Raw genomic sequence first — 22,787 nt, 5'->3', positions numbered from 1 at the left:
CTGCTTTCAAAATTCTCTTTGTCATTGATTTGTAAGAGTTTGATTATAATATGTCTCATGAAAACCTCTTTGGGTCAAATCTGTTTGAGAATCCTTGAGCTTCATGTACCTGGATGTCTATATCCATCTCCAGATTTGGGAAGTTTTCAGCCATTCTTTCTTTAAATAATCTTTCTGCCCTATTTTTCCTCTCTCCTCCTTCAGGGACTACCAGAATGCATAAACTGTTTTGCTTGATGGTATCCTGTACTTCAGGTAAGGTTTCTTCACTCTTTTTTATTACTTTTTTCTTTTTTCTCCTCTGACTGGTTAATTTCAAATGGCCTGTCTTCTAGTTCACAGAATCTTTCTTCTGCTTGATCAAGTCTGATGTTGCTGGTCTCTACTTCAGTTTTTTAAATTTCATTCATTGTACTCTGCAGCCCCAGAATTTCTGTTTGTTTGTTTTATGATTTCTACTTCTGTTGAACTTCTCCTTTTGTTCCCATATTGCTTTCCTGATTTCATTGAGGTGTCTACCTGTGTGCTCTTGAGCCTCACTGAGCTTCCTAAAAACATTTCTTCAAATTAGTTGTTAGGCAATTCATAGATCTCCTTCGGGTCAGTTACTGAAAAATTATTGTATCCCTTTTGTGATGTCTGGTTGCCTTGAATTTTCATGTTCCTTGAAGTCTTGCATTGCTGTCTTCACAGTTGAAGGAGTAGTCACTTCCTCCAGTCTTTACCGACTGGCTTTGGGAGACAAATACCCTCACCAGTCAGTCCAGTTAGGGATTCCTGGGCTATCTCAGAACTTTTCCATAGATGCACCCACTCCACACTTCTTGTTCCCTCTTACAGGGAATTTTTAAGATTGTATACCTTATCTCAATCCTGCAAATCTAGCCTGGGTGCTGAAAGTCTCTAATTTGCTTTCTCTAAGGTTGTTCCCTGAAATGCCCAAGTCTGTGTGCTTTCTCCTTACTCACCCATATTTACTGAGCACCTACATGCATCAGGCACTGTTCTTGATGCCTGGGATTTATCAATGAACTTCAATGAACAGAAACTCTTGCCTTCATGGAGCTTAGAATCTAGCAAGTCAAAAGTGGGTCTTTCTGAAAAAAAAATAAAATAAAATGAGGGCTTCCCTGGTGGCACAGTGGTTGAGAGTCCACCTGCCAATGCAGGGGACATGGGTTCATGCCCCAGTCCGGGAAGATCCCACGTGCCGTGGAGCGGCTGGGCCCGTGAGCCATAGCCACTGGGCCTGCGTGTCCAGAGCCTGTGCTCCACAATGGGAGAGGCCACAACAGTGAGAGGCCCGTGTACCACAAAAAAAAAAAAAAAAGTGGGTCTTTCTGGTCTGAACCTCATCCTGCATATTGGAACCTCATACTACATACCCTTTCCTGGAACAAGAAGTCTTCTCTAGGTACTCAAGAGGCATCATATCATTAAATCTTCCTAACAAGGCTTCAAGGTAGCATGGAAGATGGTATGTTCCAAAGATGACTGCCATAACATCTCCCATCCCAATGGGCCTTTCTGCAAGTGGAGTTTGCCCCTCCAAAATCAATTTCTCTATCTCTTTGGATCTAGGTGGGCCCTCAGAAAGGTAACCCCAACTGCAGGTGACAAAGTGACTCTTGGATATAGTGTTGAACTGTCCTGGAAGCCTCTACTTCCTGTCTCTTGGAATCCAGCTGCCATATGAGCCTGCCATGCAGTGAGAAGCCCAAGCAACGTAGAGAGGACAAGGGTAGGTACATCATTTGATAGTCCAGCTGAGCTGAGCTTTCACGCCATCCATCTCAGGTGAAACACCTGTGAGTGAGCAAGCTTCCAGATGATTCCAGCTCCCAGTTATTCAAGACACCTCCACCTCCATCTACTTGAATCTTCCCAGCTGGACCCTAGGCATTGTGGAGAAGAAAATAAATCATTCCCACTGTACCCTGCCCTGATCCCTGATCCACTGAATTCATGATCATGAGAAAGTCGTTACTGTTTTGTGCCACTAAGTTTGGGGGAATTTGTTATGCAGCATTGGATAACTGGTACACACTACAAAGAAAATAAAAGAGCATCAGTTGGGTCTTCCCTGGTTTTCCACTGGTTAAGAATTCTCCTTCCAATGCAGGGTACATGGGTTTGATCCCTGGTGGGGGAACTAAGGTCCCACATGTTGCAGGGAAACTAAGCCCACACACTCTAGAGCCTGCACCCCACAACTAGAGAGATGCCCACATGCTGCAATAAAGACCCAGTGCAGCCAAATAAATAAATAAATAGATAGATAAATATTTTTTTAAAAAAGAGGGTCAATAATAAATAGTGAATTGATGGAGGAAGCTTTTGTAAATGGGGTATCAGGTAAGGAGATGGCTTTGGAGCTGAGCACTGAAAGATGCAAAGGAACCTACATGGGGAGATCTGGGAGAGGAGATTTCCAGGCAGAAGGAACAGCCAGAGCAAAGGCCCTGAGACAGGACTGTATCTGGCATATATAGGAACAGCTAGGAAGCCAACTGTGCCTGAAACAGAGTGAGGGGGTGAGTGGGAGAAGATGAGGTCACAGAGGTGATGGGGGAAGTTGTGCAGGATCTTATGGACTGCAGTGAGGAGCTGGTGTTTCTCTCTTGGGGTAAAGGAAAGTTGCTTAAGGTCATTGAAAAATGCACCAAATCTCAGTTAGTAAAGCCACATTTCCCCACTTCTATCTCGTTCCACAACCACCACCCAAGCAAACAAGATCTTTCCCCTAGGGGCCTCCACCAGCCTCTCAATCATGTTCCTGTTTACAATTTTCCCACCATGATCCTAGCTTAAAACCCTGCACTGGCTTTATACTGAAGGTAGAAAAATGTCCAAACCCCTAAATCTACACATGATGCCCTCATAATATCGCCAATATCATTCCCTACCACTGTCCACCACACTGCTCTTTCTGGACCTCAAATGCATCTGGCTCGTTCCCACCTCAGGACATTTGCACTTACTGTCCCCTTTACCTGGAATGTTTTTCCCCCAGATATTCCCATAGCTGGGTATTTGTCACCTCTTGAATCCCAGCTTATCTGTTGCCTTCTAAAAGTAAATAGCCTGGGCTTCCCTGCTGGCACAGTGGTTAAGAATCCACCTGCCAATGCAGAGGACACGGGTTCAAGCCCTGGTCTGGGAGGACCCCACATGCCGCGGAGCAACTAAGCCCGTGCGCTACAACTACTGAGCCTGCGCTCTAGAGCCCATAAGCCACAACTACGAGCCTAGAGCCTGTGTTCCACAGCAAGAGAAGCCACCACAATGAGAAGCCCATACACTGCAACAAAGAGTAGCCCCCGCTCGCCGCAACTAGAGAAAGCCCGTGCACAGCAGCAAAGACTCAGTGCGTCCAAAAATAAAAATAAATAAAATAAATAAATTTATAATAGTAAATGGGCCTGGCCAGGACTTTCATGGTGGTCCAGTGGCTAAGACTCTGCGCTCCAAATGCGGGGGGCCCAAGTTCAATCCCTGGTCAGGGAACTAGATCCCACATGCTGCAACTAAGAGGTCACGTGCCGCAACTAAAGATCCTGCATGCTATAGTGAAGATCAAAGATCCCGTGTGCCGCAACTAAGACCCGGCAGAGCCAAATAAACAAATAAATATTATAAAATAAATAAAGATAAAAAAATAGCCCTGGCCATCATTTGAAAGTAGACCTCCTATATTCTCTAAGACATCCCCCTGTATATTTCTTTCATAACATTTGTGATGGCTCATTTTGTGTCAAATTAGCTAGGTCACAGTACCCATCTATTTGGCCAAACATGAATCTAAATGTTGCTGCAAAGGTGTTTTTTTATATGCAATTAATATTTAAATCATCAGACTCTGAATAAAGCAAATTGCCCTCCATAATGTGGGTGAGCCTTGTTCCATCAGTGGAGGCCTTGAGAGAAAAAGACTGAGGTCCCCCAGAGGAAGAAGTAATTCTGCCTCCAGACTGCCTTTGGATTTGAAACTACATCAACTCTTCCCTGGGTCTCCAGTCTGCTGGCTCGCCCTGTAGATTTCAGACTTGCAAGATCCCACAATAGTGTGAGCCAGTTCCTTAAACTAAATCTCCCTGTACATATATACGTATCCTATTGGTTCTGTTTCTCTGGAGAACTCTGATTAATACGGTATTCATACAATATAAAATGATTGTATTGGGGGTTATCTAGAACAGAGATCAGCAACATTTTCTGTAAAGGTCCAGCTACTAAATATTTCAGTCTTCACCAGGTCATACAGTCTCTGCCACAGCTACTCAGCTCCGCCTTTGAAGCATGAAAACAATTATAAACAATACGTAAAAAATGATCATGGCCATGTTCCGATAAAACTTCGCTTACAAAAACAGTCAGTGGTTTTTGCTGACTCCTGACCTAGAATATAAGCTGCCTGAGAGCAGAACCCAAGTCTCTCTTCTTTCCCCTCTGTCCCCAACACCTAGAAAAATCGCTGGTACATTAAAAACCTTCAGTAAATATTTGTTGAACAAATAAATGAGTGAGTGAAAAGGTATTCTCTAATCTCACAACAGTAAGTCAATTCCTCTGCACTTTAATATCTTTGAACTTTAATGAGCAATGGCATTTAATCTTTCAACTTTCATATCTCTCTGGCATTGACTCCAATTTGAGGGAGTGTCCTTACAGATTTTATTATTGAAGTATTTAAATATCATTTAATCTGAAATAAAATAAAGCCTTTCTAGGGAAATAACTTAAGCTTGTTCTGGAGTCCTTTGATTGTTCTATTAGCTTTTTTTTTTCCAGGCGTTGATTTTTTTCTGCTTTTGTGGAGTTTGAAATGTCTCTTTCACGGTGTTGATTTTGGTCACATGCCTGGTGATTCTTAATAGTTGTCTGCTCACCTTTTGTTTGAAAATTCCAGTTCCCTGCCTGGTTCTATTTGCTATAACTTGACTCAGAAAAGTAGTGCTGGTAATGTGGACATATTTTATCCACTGATTTAGCCAAAGGACAAATTATATCATGGGATCTGCTTAGTACTCGAGCCAGAAGAACTGGAAAAGCTGATGCAGCTAGCTCCCATGTTTCCTGCTATGTAATCACCTTGATAAATGCCCCGAAACTTCCTGCCATTTCTTGAATCCACGCGCACTACCTTTGGGAATTTCCTAGAACTGCCCCAACCTCTGGGGATGTGGTTTCCTCCGGTTCTGTTTCTTAATAATCCTGATCTCATCGGACTCACCATAAAAGAATACTTGCAACTTATATTCACAACACAGCAGGGGCAAGAGAGGCGAGAGAGCAAATGATAAACCAAACGGGGCAACCTGTTAACAGTTAGTGAATCTGGGTAAAGGATATACACGGATTCTTTGCACTTTCGTAATGTGTGTAACTTTTCTTTAAATTTGAAATTACTTCCAAATATTCTTTTCAAGAAAATATCTATAGAGGCAGCTTCAGATTCTTCCCTTTCATTAAGTTCTCAAGCCACTCTGATGCAACTTGATCCATCCACACCCCTGAATATAGCCACCCGCGGCTCTGATGATTAAAAATCTGGTAGATATTTTCAGTTCTCATCTCATCTGATGCTCAGCAGTATCGAACATCACTGACCACTACTGTGCATTCCTTGCCTCTCCATCTTCCAAGCCAGCACTTTATGCCAGCCTCCCATTACCACTCGTTTGGGTGACTGAATGAGCCTCCCTGTCTCCCCTCTTTACCCCCCCTCCAAACTCTGCCTCCCTGCCAGATGGATTAATGCCAGATGCAAGCTTCTGCACCCCGACACCAAATTCGATCTCAGAGGGAGAGTTCTGGGTGAAGCAGAAGAGAATCGCTTTATTGCTTTGCCAGGCAAAGGGGCCACAGCAGGGTAATGCCCTCAAAACTGTGTGTTCCGACCTGGAGGGGATAGTGACGAGTTGTACCGTAATGGTTCAATGAGGGCGTGATCAGCTCGTGGACATTCTTCTGAGTGGTTGGTGGTGACGGTAAGTGGGAGTCAGCATCCTCAACCTCTGGTTCCAATTTCCGGGGTCTACGTGCTTGTGGGCAGCCTGCAGTTAGCTTCTTTCACCTGTGGAGGTTTCAGTACCTGCAAAACAGCTCAAAGAGACTGTTATGTATATCCTTTGAGGGGGAACCAGGACCCTGTCCCAAGGCTGCAGTATTCTTTCTTGACTATTCCTCCCTTGTCTCTGCATCCCCTCCCTTGCCTAATTAGCAACTGTTTGAACCTGCCCGTTGGAACCCAGGGAACGTCACAGAGGCTAAATGAAGCCTATTTCCTTTAATCAAGAAATGGGGGACAGGGACTTCCCTGGTGGTCCAGTGGCTAAGACTCCACACTCCCAATGCAGGGGGCCAGGGTTTGCTCCCTGGTTAGGGAACTAGACCCCACATGCTGCCACTAAGAGTTCACACGCCACAACTAAAGATTCCGCATGCTGCAACTAAAGATCCCGCATGCCGCAACTAAAAGATCCTGCATGCCGCAACTAAAAGATCCTGCATGCCGCAACTAAGACCTGGTGCAGCCAAATAAATAAATATTAAAAAAAAAATGGGTGCAGCCCCACAGGGTCCTGTTCAGTTCCAGGATCTAATGAGCTAATCTGACCTCTGTCTTCATAATTCTCCCTTGCCCTCAGGATAAAGCTCTGCGCGGTCATCCACAAGCTTGCATGGTCTGACCCCCTCAACCCCATCTCACACTACTATATCCACTCTCGTACTTCTGGCCCTTTATACATGCTGCTCTCTCTACCTGGAACTCACTTCACCTGATGCACTTGGAACCTTACACGCCATCTCTCCATGACCCGACTGTGGTAACAATAACAACAGCTTCTACATATTGAGTCAAATGTCGGGCACTGTGCTATTAAACCTATGAGCTGACTTAATACTCCTAGGAGCCCATGAGATACAAAACTTTTTCCAGTTTTACAGCTGAAGACACTGGGCCCAGAGAGGTGAAGGCACTTGCCCAAGGATGCACAGCTAGCATTGCCTGAATCAGGGCTTGAACTCGGCTCTGTGTGACACTAAAATGGATGTTCAGTATGATCCAGCAATCCCACTTCTGGGTACCTATCCCAAAGAATTGAAATCAGGGGACTTCCCTAGTGATCCAGTGGGTAAGACTCCACGCTCCCAATGTAGGGGGTCTGGGTTCGATCCCTGGTTGGGGAACTAGATCCCTCATGCATGCCGCAACTAAGAGTCTGCATGCTGCAACTAAGAGATCCCACGTGCCACAACTAAAGATCCCACATGCCTCGACTAAACATGCCACAGCGAAGATCCCATGCGCCACCACTAAGACCCAGCGCACAAAATAAAAATAAATAAGTAAAATAAATTGATATTCTTAAAAAAATCATTGAAATCAGAATCTCAAAGAAATGATTTGTACTCTCATGTTCACTGTAGCATTATTCACAATAGCCAAGATATTGAAACAACCTAAATGTCCATGGACAGATGGTTAAAGAAGATGTGGTCCATCCATACAATGGAATATGACTCAGCCTTAAAAAAGAAGGAAACTCTGCCTTATGCAACAACATGGATGAACGTGAAGGACATTATGCTCAGTGAAATAAGCCAGACCCAGAGGGACACGTGCTGCGTGATTCCACTTCTCTGAGGTAGCTAAAAAAGTCAATTCATAGAAACAGAAAGTGGAATGATGGTTGCCAGAGGCTAGCAAGAGGGGGAAATAGGGTGTTGTTGTTCAATCGGTATGAAGTTTCAGTTACACAAGATGAATATGTTTTCGAGATTTGCTGTATAATATTGTGCCTATATGTTACTGTATTGTGCACCTAAAATCTCGTTAAGAGGGTAGATTGCATGTTAAGTGTCCTTAACACATTTTGTTTTTTCTTAAAGAAAGCATGTTCTGCAGACCCATCCCCGCTCCTGCCTCACCATAGTGCTCCCAACATGTATCCACTCACATGCGAAGCTGGTGCAAGTCTTTGGGCTTCTCCACTTTGCCTCCGTCGTTGGAGATGCATCCGGCTGGGCTGCTGTGCTGGGAGGGGCTAAGGGTTTCTGTTTAGGGGTCTCAGACCCATCCCCAACTTAACACAGGAAGTATGACAGTCTCTGGGATCCCTACGCCACTAGGAAAGACACTGACAGCCTTGAGGGACTGCACCCTTGGGGACCAGGATGTCTCACGGTTCATTTGGCAGTTGCAGGAAGGGGGACCCTTTCCAGGGCCCGAGCGTGGGCTCTCGCCTAACACTCGGAAATGAATTGTCCGAGGAGACACACGTGCTGACAGAGCAAGAGACTTTATTGGGAAGGGGCGCCCGGGTGGAGAGCAGCAGGGTAAGGGAACCCAGAGGACTGCTCTGCCATGTGGCTCACGGTCTTGGGGTTTTACGGTAATGGGATTCGTTTCCGGGTTGTCTGTGGCCAATCATTCTGACTCAGGGTCCTCCCTAGGCGCATGCATCACTCAGCCAAGACGGATTCCAGCGAGAAGGATTCTGGGAGGTTGGTAGGACGTATGGACTGGCGTCTCCTCTCTCCTTCTGACCTTTCTTGAATTCTGGTTGGTGGTAGCTTGTTAGTTCCGCATTCCTTACCAGGACCTCCTGTTGTAAGAGAACTCATGCAAGTGGTGACTAGGGTTCCTGGCTAGGGCAGGCGGTTTCAGTCAGTGGTTCCCCTAATAGCAGCACAGAACAGAACCCACCCCAGCAGGAAATTCCTGGGAGGACACTCAAGTTTCTCATGCCCCCGCAAGGGTAGATGCTAGATGTACTGGGTTAAATAGTGTCCCCCACAAAATCCATGTCCTTCCTGGGAGTAGCCCAGCTGTAAGACAAGGAACCCCAAGGATGGCTGGCAACCCCCAGAAGCTGGAAGAGGCAAGGAAGGATTCTTCCCTAGGGCATTTGGAGCGAGCATGGCCCTACTGAGACCTTGATTTTGGACTTCTGGCCTCCAGAATTGGGAGACAATAAAAGCGTGTTGTTTTGGGCTTCCCTGGTGGCGCGGTGGTTGAGAGTCCGCCTGCCAATGCAGGGGACGCGGGTTCGTGCCCCGGTCCGGGAGGATCCCACATGCCGCGGAGCGGCTGGGCCCGTGAGCCATGGCCGCTGAGCCTGCGTGTCCGGAACCTGTGCCCCACAACGGGAGAGGCCACAAGAGTGAGGGGCCCGCGTACCACAAAAAAAAAAAAAAAAAGTGTGTTGTTTTAAGTCCTCCAGTTTGTGACACTTTGTGAGGGCAGCCCTAGGAAACTAATGCATAGGGTATCCCATGTAACAGGAAGAGGCAAATGGGAAGTCTAGACGGTTCCTCCTTCTCTCTAGGGCTCTGTGGTCTCATCCATACATCCCCACCCATCTTCCTCCTCCCGTCTCTCTCTGCCCATGGGCCCTTCCATGCTTCTCCCTCCCATACACCTTCCAATTCCTGACTAATAAGTTCAGGAATGCCAGGCCCGCCCACATTCCTACCGAGGAGATCTGATTGGCCCAGCTTGAGTCATGTATCCACCCTGACCCAATCAGCTGTGCCAGAGAAGTGGCACCACTTGGTGCCAGGGATGATCAAAATTGGAAACAACCAGTGTAGCCAGACATTGACCAGTCAGATTTGAAGCTGGCCCCTAGACCACACCCTTCCCCCACCAATCCCCGGGGTGCCCCCAGAGTTAACACTTTGGATGCTAGATCACCAGGGCCATCCTAGGGGTTCAGAGGAAGCATGCAGAAAAGGGGGTGGGGAGTAACAGGCATTTGCCAATTAGCATAGAGGCTAGTTTAATAATTTAATGACCAGTATGGCCACATTCATGGATGTCAGCTCAATGTCAGTCCTGCTCTCTCAGAAGGGATGTGGGGAATGGAACTCTTTGAGAAGAGGTAGAGATGGGTCAGGCAAATGACATTCACCTCCACATCTCCAACTTCATTGCCCATCTCACACCCTCCTGTCTGGCCAGCACAGGCAAAGCTCTCCCACTCTCCCACTTCTGCCTCACCCCCATCCCTCCTAAGTCCCCATCAAGGTCACCTGCTTTGTGGAGACCTCCCTGTCCACCCCAGCCCCAGAAGCCAAGGTCCAGCTGGTTTATATGGGCCAGTGGGCAGAAGATCTGCATGGTGGGGAAATTAGGGGATTTGGGAGAACTGGCCAGGACCGTGGGATGCTGGTAAATGTTTAACAACCAGCTCTCTTGATTTTTGGGGGTGCTATTCACAATGTAACAGTTACAGGTAAGAACCACTTAAGTGTAGGGACTTGCCTGGTGGTGCAGTGGTTAAGAATCCACCTGCCATTGCTAGGGGACACAGGTTCGAGCCCTGGTCCAGGAAGATCCCACATGCCGCGGAGCAACTAAGCCCGTGCGCCACAACTACTGAGCCTGTGTGACACAACTACTAAAGCCTGCGTGCCTAGAGCCCGTGCTCCGCAACAAGAGGAGCCACCGCGATGAGAAGGCCGCGCAGTGTAACGAAGAGCAGCCACTGCTCACCGCAGCTAGAGAAAGCCCGCGTGCAGCAACGAAGACCCAACGCAGCCAAAGATAAATTTAAAAATAAATAAATAAATAAAAGAAAATAATTTTTTAAAAAAAGAACCACTTAAGTGTAATCTACATGTTGAACATCCTTTTCACCTGCACTTTAAGTATAGACAGTCAACAAACAAATCAAGCCCTGACTTGTAACATTTGCCACTTCCTGTAGTGTAAATGCTCTCACCATGGCCGATTTTAACCCATTATTGACCGGGGATGTATTAATGCCACAGGTGTTAGTTTCTGCAAAAATCCCCCGGTCAATAGTGTGTTAAGTTACTAGTGTGGTGACACAGAACACAGAGTTAGCAAGCAGTGTCCTGCAAAATGGCATTATCCAGTATTTCCACCACCAGACACAGTGTAGGTAAAACATCTCAAGAGCACAGGTAATAGTAACACGGGAATAATAAAATCCCTAAGGCACAGGGGAGTTATATAAATCTCAACATAACTCACATTGTCTGGTATATAGGAAATGCTCAATATACAGAAGTCATAACATATATAAATACTTTATTATCTAACATCACGCACCACCTCACACCTTCCCATATGCCCCAGTTACACAGGGTCACACACAGTCACAGCGTCAAGCCAGCGGACTAGACCGTCAGCTTGGCAAAAGCTGGGGGGTTTGTCTTGTCCTATTCATGGCTGTGTCCCCAACACCTAAAACAGTGCCTGATAAAATCTGCATGAATGAGTAAAGCTCACATAGTTACTTGGACTCCCACAAGCTAGCCCCGTGAGTACCATGCGGGGCGGGGGGAGGGTACTGGGAATGAGTCTCTATTTCTCACATATTAACATAAATAAGGACGGAGGGGAGGTCTTTTTTATTTGATGTTTCTCTAGCCCTGCACAGTGCCTGGCACGGAGCAGAAGCTCAATAAATATAAGTTGAACGGATTAATATAATGTACACTGTCTGAGCTCAGGCTCAGAATAAATACCAAGTGACAGAGGGACCCGGAGAGTCCTGGAAGAGGGGCTCAGCAGCAAGGACCCCGGCCCAGCCCAGTGAGGTAGAGTAGCTAGACCCCATCACCAGGGGCCCCAAGAAAGGAAGGCAAGATTCAGCCTTGGTCCAGAGGGTGGCACCTAGGCCTGGGGGTCACGTCAGCTGTGTCAAGGAGAGTCCAGTGGGGACTTGGGTGTTCACGTGGAAGAGGCCCAAGACCGTGGCGTCCGCTGAGAGCTGCCAGGCGCGAGGCTCCCGGACCGCGAGGTGCAGGTGGACGCTCAGGCGCTGTCCGGCATCCAGGTGCAACAGGCCGCTCCGGAAACCAGCCACTGAGTTCCCCGAGGATGGGGGTGGCAGGTCCAAGGTCAGGGCCAGGGCAGCGGCCCCAGCTTGGAGAGGCCGCAGGTTCAGGGCCACAGAGACGGAGCCGGAGCTGTTGCCGTTGCTGGCCATTGCACGCTTCAGCGCCAAGTGCAAGAAAACATAGTAGACTCCGGCCTGGGCCACCACCACCTCGTGCGTGTGCTTGTCATAGCTCACGCCGGGTGCCAGGGTCACACCTGTCATCCCCCGCTCGCTGCACCAGTGCAGGGGCCCTTCGGTCAGCTGCACTGTGGGAGGAAGACGCAGGGCATGCTTAGCATGGGGGCATCGCTAAGGGTTGAGGTCGCAGCCCTGGGGAGGGGAGGAGGGGCTCTGAGGGAGAGAGGACAAGAGGGAAAAGTGGGGAGGGGGGTATGAGAAAGGTAAGGGGACTCGGAGAGGGTCTCAGAAAGAGGGGGGGCTGGGGGAGGGGAAGGGGGGATAGAAGAAAGGAAAGGATTCCGAGGGAGGGGGAAGACTCTCTGGAAGAGGGAGATTGAGGAAGTGGAGGGGGACAGACTTCCAGGAACCAGGAGGAGGAGGAAATGTAATGCCAAAAAGGAAGAGGGGGGCTTCCCTGGTGGCACAGTGGTTGGGAGTCTGCCTGCCGATGCAGGGGACACGGGTTCGTGCCCCGGTCCGGGAAGATCCCACATGCTGCAGAGCGGCTGTGCCCGTGAGCCATGGCTGCTGAGCCTGCGCGTCCGGAGCCTGTGCTCCGCAATGGGAGAGGCCACAACAGTGAGAGGCCCGCGTACCGCAAAAAAAAAAAAAAAAAAAAAATTTTTTAAAGAAAAGGATGATGGAGGGGGATAGGGGGCTCCTAGGAATGGAAGGATGGGGTTTATAGAGGGAGGAGAGGGGGATAGGGGGCAGAGTTAGCATAGAATGAAGGAAGGGACTCAGAGTGGGAGGGGGGAAAAGAGGAGGGGGGATGGAGAATGGGAAGAGGGGGGAGGGAGGGGGAGGTTGTGGGGGAAGGAGGAAAAATCCTAGAGGAAACATAAAGGGAGGGAGGAGGGGGTGGAAGGTGAAGGAGGAGGGACTCCAAGGAGAGGACAGGATGGGGAGAAGGTCTCCTTAAGAGAGAAGGGAAGGAGGTGGCAGGAGAGTCTGGAAGGGGGAGGGAAAGGGGTGGGAAGAAGAGTTCCCAGAAAGGGGAGGGGAGCGGGGGAGGGTCTCCGGAGGAAGGACGAGGAGGGGAGTCTGGAAGGGGGAGGGGCAGAGGAAAGAGGTAGAGAGGAGAGTCTCCAGAAGAGGGGGGAGGAGGGTCTCGGGAAGAGGGAGCGGAAGTGAACGGGAAAGACGGTTTCCAGAAGGGAGGAAGGGAGACAGGGCTGGGAAGGAGGGGTCCGTCTCTCCCGGAGCCCAGTGGGAGAGACCCTACCAGGCTGAGATTTGCGGCATCCAGCCCCAGCTCTGAGAGGGCGGGGTCTGAGGTGGGCGCGGATGGGGGTCAGAGGAGGAGGAGGCCCAGAGAGGGGCTGACGCGGTTCTACGAAGGGAGGGGACACTTTTCACAGAAGGGAGGGGAAGAGGGTCGGATTGGGTCACAGAGGAGGCCTCCCTCTCCTGGGGCTCTCCCTCTTAGTGCACCCTCCCCCTGTCTGGGGGAATCACTCACCTCCGTCGGCCACCACCAGCTGCGCGAACACGCCCTGCCGAGAGAGGACAAACGGAAAGTGGGTGGAGGTCCCCCCTCCCGCACCCGCACCCCTCTGGAAAGTGGAGTGCCCGGGATCTGCGCGAGTCTTGAGCCTACGCTCCCTTCCCTTCCCGCTGCAAAAGAGCGCGCGCGCTGCCCCAGCCCTACTGTGTGCAAGGACAGAACCCCGAGGACTCAGGAGGGAAAAGAGGAGAGAGTCCCTCCAGGGGGCTTGGCACTGGCGGGTCTTGAGAGAGAAAGGGGGTACCCCAAGGGTCCGGGAGAAAACCTAGGTTCTCCGCGAGTTACGAAAAGAAAGGGGGAGCCCCCTCAGTGGTTCGAGATAAAATGTCCCTCGGGGTCCGCGATGGAGAAAGTGCTCCCCTCTGGGGTCCCGGGATGAGATGGGGTCTCACGGGGGTGCGGGACGAGAAGGGTGCCCCCCGAAGTCCTGGATAAAGAAGCGGTGCCCTCGGAGGTCCAAGAGGGACGATGGGGGTCCCTCCACCATCGGCCTGGGATGCAGAAAGGACCTCGGGGTGGAGGGGGAGCGAATGGAGAAGGGGTCCCGGAACTGGGTAGGGGTCTCTCCCGGGGTCCAGATCGGGCCGCATCTCACCTGCGGAGAGTCGGGGAGGCGGGTGCGGGCGTCGGGCATCAGCTCCAGGCCCTCCGGGAGTCTCGGGCTGCGCGCGGAGCCGGGGACCTGCGATGCAGGAGCCCCGGGCGCGGCCCAGGCGCGCACCAGGCAGGCGGCGCAGGCGGCGGCGAGCAGCAGCAGCGCGGCGCTCAGGGCCCAGGGCAGCGGGTGGCAGGAGCGGCCCGAGGGCGCGAGCGGCCGCTGAGCTTCGGGATCCGGGGCGGCGTGGGTGCTGGAGGGCATGGCCGGCTGCGGGCGGCTGCGGTCCGAGGCCGCTGCACCGCGCTTTATATAAAATCCCGAAGCCCCGCTTTCCGGGGTGTGGCCCGTGGGGATCCCAGAGATCCGCCTGGTAGGTTGGTTCCCGCCCGCCCCGCCTCCTCCACGTTCTGTCCGAACTTTCCCTAACTTTCTCTTCCCCGGATCTCTCCCTCTCTCCATCTCCTTTTCTCTCTCTCTCTCCCTCCCTCCCTCCCTCCCTCCCTCCCTCTCTCTCTCTCTCTCTCTCTCTCTCCCTCCCTCCAAGCTCTGCCCCACCGACCCTCTTTCTTCCTAATTATCTCTCTTGTGTCTCCCCGCTTATCTATCTCTGCGCCTCTCTGCTTCTCTGCCTTTTCCCCCAATTTCTTATCACTCCCTAGCTCCCCAGCACTGGGGCCCCTCCAGGGCTCTCCTAAACCCGGCACATCTTCAGAGGGGTCAGAAGATAGCCAAGCCTCAGCCCCCTTCTCCTGTGGAGCATAAGTCCTCCCAGTGGAACCCTAAGTGCCCTGCTCAGCCCTCCCCCTCCCCTCCCTCTTTTGCCCCAGGACCCCTGGACCTTCCCTGGCCTGCCCCCGCCCACCCACCTAGACGCTTCCCATCAGGGGCCCCCTGGACCCCACAAGCAGAAGCCTGGAGAGTCCAGGTGGAGAAATTCCCCTTGTAGGAAAGGGACAGCCTTGAGTGAGGCAGAGGAAACTCAAATTTCCCGTTCGCTCTCCGGTGGTGGTGTGGGCGGGGGCGGGGGCGGGGCCGGGAGGAGGACCAGAGAAGCGGTCAAAACTCGGCCCCAAAAGAGGAAGCAACCCTGGACTGAGAGATGGCCAGTCCTAGAAAAGCCCTGGTCTCCCATAGAAGCCCTGCTCTGCCCAGACCAGCCGGCCAACTCCCTAACCCGTTCCAGGATTCACTTTCCCTATAGAAAATGGAAGGGTGGACCGGGCAATTGATCTCAGTCATCCATCAGCCGTCAGGGAAATGGGGGCAGGGAGGTTGGTTCAACCGAACGAACAAGGATCGGATGCCGGCCCTGTATTCAAGCTTGTATTAAGCCTCTCTGGGGAATTACGAGGCGACCACTGTGATGATGCTGGCTCGTGTTGACTCACAGGTGCTGAACGTTTCCGTTTTACCAGCGGTTTATAAAGCACGAGGCCCAGACCAGCATCACCTGGGAACTTGCTAGCTCTGCAAATTCTAGCACCTCACCCGAGACCTACTGACATTCCGGGAGTGGAAGCCCTGCAACCAGTGTCTGAAGGAGCCTTCCAGAAGATTCTGACACTTGCCCAAGTTGGAGAATCCACCGCATGGTACCAAGGTTGTTCCTTCACACCTGCTGTCCCCCTGCCTGGAATGTTCTTTCCCCAGATCTGCGGCCAGCTGTCCTTCTGAGTAAAGAGGATGAATTAAGCTCCGGCCCCTACTTTCACTCTCTCCCCCAACCCCACTGCAGTGACAGTATAAGCGACTGTTTCAAAAGCTACACCAAAAATTGTAAGCCATCGGGGTGGAATGCCAAATATAATTTCCCTAGCCAAATGCCACAGTCAGCACCATGTCTCAAGCCTCAGTCATTGGTGACTGCCCCCCCCCAACTCCGAAAGAGAGTGTGGTGGGTGACAGCCAAAATAGAAGTGTTGGTCTAAAGTAAATTCCCAAAAGAGATATCAGCTCTGCTCCCCTTCAGGGTGGAACCGCAGCTGTTATGGGTTTTTTGGTTTTTGTTTTTTCCTCCAGACAGCGGATATGGCAGCGTTTCTGGTGGGAGGAACGCAGCGGATGGTAGAAGAATCATGCCAAAAGCATGTGTTAAACAAACGTGTGAACTTGAACGCAGGATTTGAAACTTTCCCACCTTGACCCTTGCCCCCCACTCAGCAGCCGGGATCTGAAAGATGGGGATGGTGGGATCCTTTCCCTGAGGCATCTGACCAACCAGGAAGATAGATATAAAGATACTGAGGCCAAAAAGCCCTCCCCAGATACCATTGCTCTGTCAAGAAGCTCACAGGCCACAGGCCAATCTGCTTATTATTAAGCCCTCCCCCACAGCAATGTCCCAGACAAGGGTTGTCTGAGCTGACAAAAAGGAATTCAGAGGACTCCCAGTCAACATCTCGGACAACCCAAATGAAAGTGTCTCTCTCTTGGGCCCTGGCTGCGCCACCCCGTGACATGACCTTACTAGCAGTTTCCACCATGTGAGATACTCTTGTTCATTTGTTTCCTCACTCATGGCTGCTTCCCCCATGAAACTCTTGTCTCCCAAAGAGGAGTATCTCCACCTGCCTTGTTTCCAACCTAGAAAATTGCAGGCCTCGATCGCATTGACTGATTGAATGAATAAATGAACGCAGTAGAGCATAGCAGTTACCAGCATGCGCTCTAGAGGTGGACACACTGCAGCCCGACACCGAATGTTTTGATTATTTTCATTTTGAAGCAGCTGGGAAAAGTCAAAAGAAGACTCTTTCCTGATGTGCGAATCATGTGAAATTCAAATTTCAGTGTCCACAAATAAAACTGTATGACACACAGCCACCCTCATTTGTTTCCATATTGTCTGTGGCGATTTTTGCAGAGTGGAGTAGTTACAACAGAGATTGTCTGGCCCACAAAGCCCCAAATACTTACTCTCTCTGGTCCCTTTCAGAGGAAAATTTGCTGCCCCTGTCTAGAGTCTTGAATTTTAGCCCTCAGATTTCTTGCTGTGTGATTTGGGGCAAGCTGCTTCACCTCTCTGAGCCTCACTTTTCACATCTACCAAATGGGAATAAGAGTAGGTCTCAAAGAGCAGCTGAGAGCTTGCTGTGAGCGTGCCAGGCACATGGCAAATGCTCATTCCAGGTGAACTGGGTCACTGACGCTTTTCTACAATTCCAATAAGCGGATGTAAAAACACTAAGACTCCAAAAGTTGAAGTCATCGATCCAAGGACTGACAGTGACTGTTCTGAACTCTCTCAATGCCGAGGGGCTTGGCAGAGTTCTATACACCCCCTCCAGAGCGGGGAAACAATGCCTGGCAGGGGAAGGCTCAGGCCGCAACCTGGGGAAGGCTCAGGCCGCAGCCAGGGAGCGCCATGACGTATTGTTGTGGTCGGGACATCTGAGATAGGCAGCCCCGCCCACTATGGAGCTCTCAGCACCAGCTGCCTAGCACCCCACGGTTTAGTACAGTTGCACCTCTGTGCTCAGCTGTCTCCCTGAGGTGAGCGTGGGCCCTGGTTTTCCTCACCTCTAGGGGAAAGGCCTGAATTCTCACTGTTGCCATCATAGGGCTCAAAGGAGGGATTGGGCAGGAAGCAGTTGGGGGGTGGCACCCTTCTTCCCTCTCAGAGGCCCAGTGAACAGGCACCTCCTCCAAGAAGTCTGCCTTGATTTTTCCTAGCAAACTCACCTCCTTCTCTCTGGGTTCCCGACTGCCCCCCATCCCGTATGTGGACTCCCCCAGGGTCAACCTGCCACTGGCGTGGATCTTCCACGTCCCCCAGGGGAAAGGCAAAGCCTGAAAGAGACACTTAGTGATTGCCGGGTAAGTGCACAGTGAGAGGGCATAGGACCCCATGAGGGGCTGTGAACCAAGAAAAGAAGAGAAAAGAGAAGGGAAGGGTTGAGCGAGGTTGGTCTCCAGCCGAGGGGGTATCCACATGTGTTGAAGGAGGAAATCGATGCAGAGAGGGGAACTGTGTTCTCCAAGTTAGTCAGGTCTCTGGAAAAGCTGGGTCCAAGTCTCCTCAGCCCTGGATAGGCCAGGGAAACACAGACCTGGCACAGGAGTGCACCTGTGATATTGGGTAAACACGACAAGGCATGATGGCATAATTAGGCTTCGTGGAGTTGGGGTGCTTAGCCAGCTACTCTGGAATTGTGTGTTTCCAGTGTGATGCGTGTTCAGGGATCAGGAAAGGGGATGGGGGGGGTCCCATGCGTGCACCAGCGTTGCTTCTGGTTGAGGAACAACAATAGCACAAGGTCCAAACCACTTAACTTCAAATCCCAGCTCTACCTCTTGCTAGTTGTATGATCTCGAGCAAATGCCTTCACCTCTCTGCCTTGAGGTTCCCATCTGAGAAGTCGAGCTAACACAGGGACCACCTGCTAGGATTACTGTCCAGAATCGAGAGCCAGAACAGCACCTGGCATAGGGTAGGTGCTCTCCAGGACTAGTCACCACTGCTGCCAGTGGGGCTGACCGTCTGGTGCCTCTGCGTGACTGTAGGCAGGAGTCTGATCTTATGGATGAAGCACCAGGGTCCAGAAACAAGCGCGGACATCTGAGCCAAAAACAGGCAGGAAGTATTCTGAACGGAAATAGCCGAAAGAGTCATTGAAAGAGAAATGGTCAGATTATCACTCATAGAATCAGTTCAGGAATCAAGCTGTGGAGGAGGTTGAGTCATCTCTTTGGGGCTCATTAGAGATCTCTAAGGGCTACGAAAACAAAGAATGCGGATTTGGTTTCAGAGCAAAGATACATTTGCATAGCACATATCTGGAAGATATATTAAAAAGCTAGGGGGACTTAGGAGAGTGATCTGAAAAAGAGATCGTGGACCTTTCATGCAAGCTTCCGCCCACCTGCATTTTCCATGTTTGCTTTGTTTTGGTTTTTGTGTGTGTGTTACATACAGAATGGTGGTCAGGTGTGAGCACACAAAGAAAAAAAACAGTGGCCACACACACAAAAATTTTTTAAAGCGAAAAAAATAAGCAGAGAAAGAAAGAAACCGGTGGCCTTAGCTGTTTGGAGGAAGGGAAAATTTAACATCAGTGACATCAAAGGCAGGAAGTGGTGTTTCCCTGCTAATGGCAGTGGAAGGATACAGGGATGGGGAAGACCCAGGCAAACCAGGGCGGGCCCTGGGTACCCCTCAGAGGGGCCCCATCTGTGAAAAACCGGCTCATTCTGCTGGGAAACTAGCCAGCCTGCCCCAGGAAGGAAGCCCCAGCAGGGCTACCACCTGGAAGGGACTCTCCAACTGGCCCGGAGGGGCAGCCACCAGACAGACACCGGTGTACAAAAGACACCCCCATTCAGGCGGTACACAATCACACAAACCGAGACAGACACACAAATACACCACACAGACATACACACACACTCACACACACACACACACACTGAGACACATAAGCATAGATACGCAAGAGTAGCCACCAAAGCTGGCCACAGACACACACAGAGACACAAGGGATACAGGACACACAATCGCAGACCCACAATCACACACATACCAAAACAGTGGTGGAGATATACCACACAGGCACATGCTAAGACACGCCCAGAGGTGCAATCATAGATACCCGAGATCAGCTGGACACAAGCACACAAAAGGACACATCCGTGCCCATGATCACACATACCCACTAACGCATAGCCTGAAAGGGTCTCAAAGGCTCTGGGATATGCATTCAGAGACAGACAATATCACATGCCCAGAGACCACCAAAGGCACTCAAGTCACACACTGACACAGGCTGACCTGGACAGACTGGCAGAGACACAAAGTACAAGAAACCCAGGCCCCGCCCCCAGTGAAGATCCAGGTCCCACCCTTCGAGCCATCCAAGATCCACCCCCTACAGAGGGGACCCAGGCCCTCCTTTTGGGGGCCTATCCCTCCTTCCCTTAAGGAACCTCTGGGTCCCTTTCCTTGGAAGCAACACCCAGTGTAGGCCGCGGGCGACCCCTGGTGGACTGGGCGCCTCAGTCCAGGGCTGCACTGAATGGGTCGTTGGGAGGGGGGGTCGTCTAGGCTGAAAGGAAGGAAAGGTGCTTCGGCATCGACTGCAAAGCCCGGAGGAAGGTGCGTGGCAACGGGGGAGCGGGGACACGGGCGGCCGGAGCGGGATCAGACGGCCTTGGACAAGGGAACAGAGCGTGGGAAGCAGGAGTGGGATGGAAGACCCTCACCCGTCCCCACTCGGTGCGATCCAGGGTCCCCGAGGGGAGGGTGCTGCTCCGGGGACGGTGGAAGACGCGATAAGCCCGGCGGCGAATTCCCATTGGTCCGCGCCCGACCAATGAGGAACGGCGAGGACTCTCGGCGGGGCGGGGCAAGACAGGGCAACCGTTGATAGAGATGGAAGGGACCCGCCTACCCAGCTTGGCTCTCAGCCCGAAAATGACCACCAGGGAATCGCCCAAGGTCTGCAATGCCCAGCACGGAGACCGCTGGCCCAGGAGGACTCTCGTCAACTCCGATATGACTTTGACCCGCGGAACCCTGAAAAAGGTGGGCTTGCCCCTTCCAGGGTTGATCCCAATCTCCCAAGCCCTGCCCCCTCATAAGCCCCTCCCACTTCTATGTCATTCTCCCAGGCCCCTCCCACTACCTAGCCATCATTGTCTCAAGCCCTGCCCACCCCCAGTCTCGCCCACTTTCCCATCATTCTCCCTAGGCTCCGCCCACTTCTCAGACAGCAACCTTCCAGGCCTTGCCCACTTTCCTACCCCACCCACTTTTCTACTTTTCTTCGTCCTGCACCATCCTCTCCCCCGTCTCTGCCCTTCTATTGTCTCCTATCTGAAATCCTCGGCCCTGCCCTGGGTTACACTTTTCCAGAACTCCCTGCCCCCTTCCCAGTCCAGGACTTCGAACCATCCCCATCCTTAGAATGAACTTCCCTGGGGACACCACAGCCTGCGGGTCTCTGAGCATTTTGTCTGAGCATTTAGGCCCCGCCCACTTTGTTCCTCTCTCTACCTTCTTCCAGGCCTCACCCATGCTTTCAAGACCTTACCCGAAATCAGTCAAGTCCCTGTATGGGATGGGGGCTCCTAGCTAACGGAGTCAGACAGGCCTCAGTTTCCCCGGCCCCAGGGCCGTCCTCGGGAAGGCCACGCCCCCTTGGTCATCTAATTACTGCCCTACAATGGGACCCCGCCCCTGCCCACCTTGGTCTTCACCATTCAGGCCAGCCTCTCCCCGCTGTATCCGGCCCGACTCTCGAGCTCTAATCCCAGTCTGGGTGGGCGTGCCCACCCCTTCGCCCCCCACAGTTGATAAGCTTACCACATACTGTCTTGGCCTTGCCCGAGCTGGTGATCCGGTACCAGTGCCTGTGGCCGGGGGACCCGTGGAGAACCACCCCCGTGCCATCTGCTGCCACACTGCTGGACCGCCAAGCTGTTGGTGGCTTTGGATTTGTTCTGTCTGCTGCTGGGTGAGCCCCCTCCCCAGTGTCCTTGAGCGCCCCGCACCACCACCATGCGGACACCCAAGGGGCAGCGGAGGGATCTGTCTTCCTGTTTTTATCTGAGGGTCGCTAGATTGGGGGCTGGCTGCCTGCCCTGGTGTGTGTACTTGGGCTGTGTGTCTTCACATCGGTGTGTTCATCGACATGTTTCTGGGATGTCTGGGTCAATGTGTGTCCGTGTGAATGGGGACGATAGGGACTCTCCACAAGCGTGGCTTTGTGTGCTTACCTGTCCTCCTGAGTCTGGGTGCTGGGTGAGCATCTGGCTGTGCATCTTTTTTTTTTTTTTTCCGTCTTTCATATGATTTTATTTGCTGCATGTCTCTTTGAGTTGTGGATCTGAGTCTATGTGTCTATAGTGGGGGAGGTATGTTTGTATTGTGTATCTCTGTGTATGTTTGACTGTGTATGTTGTGTGCAAGCCCCTGGGTCTGTCCGTATGTCTGGGGCTGGTCTGTGTTGAACTTATATCCATGTGAATGAGTATGATTCTGTGTGTGTATGCTCATGCACACGTGTGTGTGCGTGGGTGTGTGTGTGTCCCTTCGGGTCTCTGGGTTGCATGTTGTGTTGCTGTGTTGTGTGTTGCATTGGTTTTCGGGGGTGTTGTATTGGTTTTCGGGGGGGGGGTGTTCATTGTGGGTGACTCCTATGCATGCACTTGATCTATGGGAGCCCGTGACTACGCATCTGGGCTGGGGGCAGATCCAATGGTATTTGTGTAGCCAGGTGTGTGTGGGGGTCTATATGGGCCTATGTGTATTGTGGGTATATTGTTGCATTATATGTCTGTGTGTGTACATCTGAATCTGGGTGTCTGGGTCAGACTGTGTGGTTGTATTGTATAATTGTGCATGTCAGACCCTGTGTGTTTGGGAATCTGCGTGGCCTGAGCTTGCTTGGGGTCTAGATGTGTGGCTGGCATATACCAGGGCCGCCCCCCCCATTCCCCGGTGGGCAGAGCTAGTGACCAAAACCTCCTCACTGGGGAGGAGAGGCCAGGCTGGGATACTAGCTTTGCCCTCCCAGCCCAGTAAGGGAGCTGGGGACTGTGGGAGGCTGGGTTCCAGCTGCCTAGCTCCACTAAACTTCAGTGGGTGACAGGATGACAGGGTCAAGACAGGGGAGGGAGGCCTGGGGGTAGGCTTTGAGGATGA

At 51.5% G+C, this 22,787-nt stretch overlaps 1 protein-coding gene across 1 annotated transcript; it reads right to left on the bottom strand.

Moving 5' to 3' along the window:
• Positions 1–11,666: 11,666 nt before the first annotated feature.
• On the bottom strand, positions 11,667–14,407 carry TNFSF9 (TNF superfamily member 9; the record flags this gene model as incomplete). The annotated part of the gene is made up of 3 exons (XM_082836237.1): positions 11,667–12,127; positions 13,504–13,537; positions 14,144–14,407. The coding sequence occupies 3 exons, from the start codon at positions 14,405–14,407 to the stop codon at positions 11,667–11,669; spliced, it is 759 nt and encodes a 252-aa protein (XP_082692363.1).
• Between the last annotated feature and the right edge of the window lie 8,380 nt (positions 14,408–22,787).

This window comes from Leucopleurus acutus (genome assembly GCF_964270905.1).
Source record: "Leucopleurus acutus genome assembly, chromosome: 3".
In the NCBI taxonomy this organism is placed as follows: domain Eukaryota; kingdom Metazoa; phylum Chordata; class Mammalia; order Artiodactyla; family Delphinidae; genus Leucopleurus; species Leucopleurus acutus.
The sequence above is the reverse complement of the archived record's forward strand: the minus strand, read 5'-3'. Positions and strand labels throughout refer to the sequence as shown.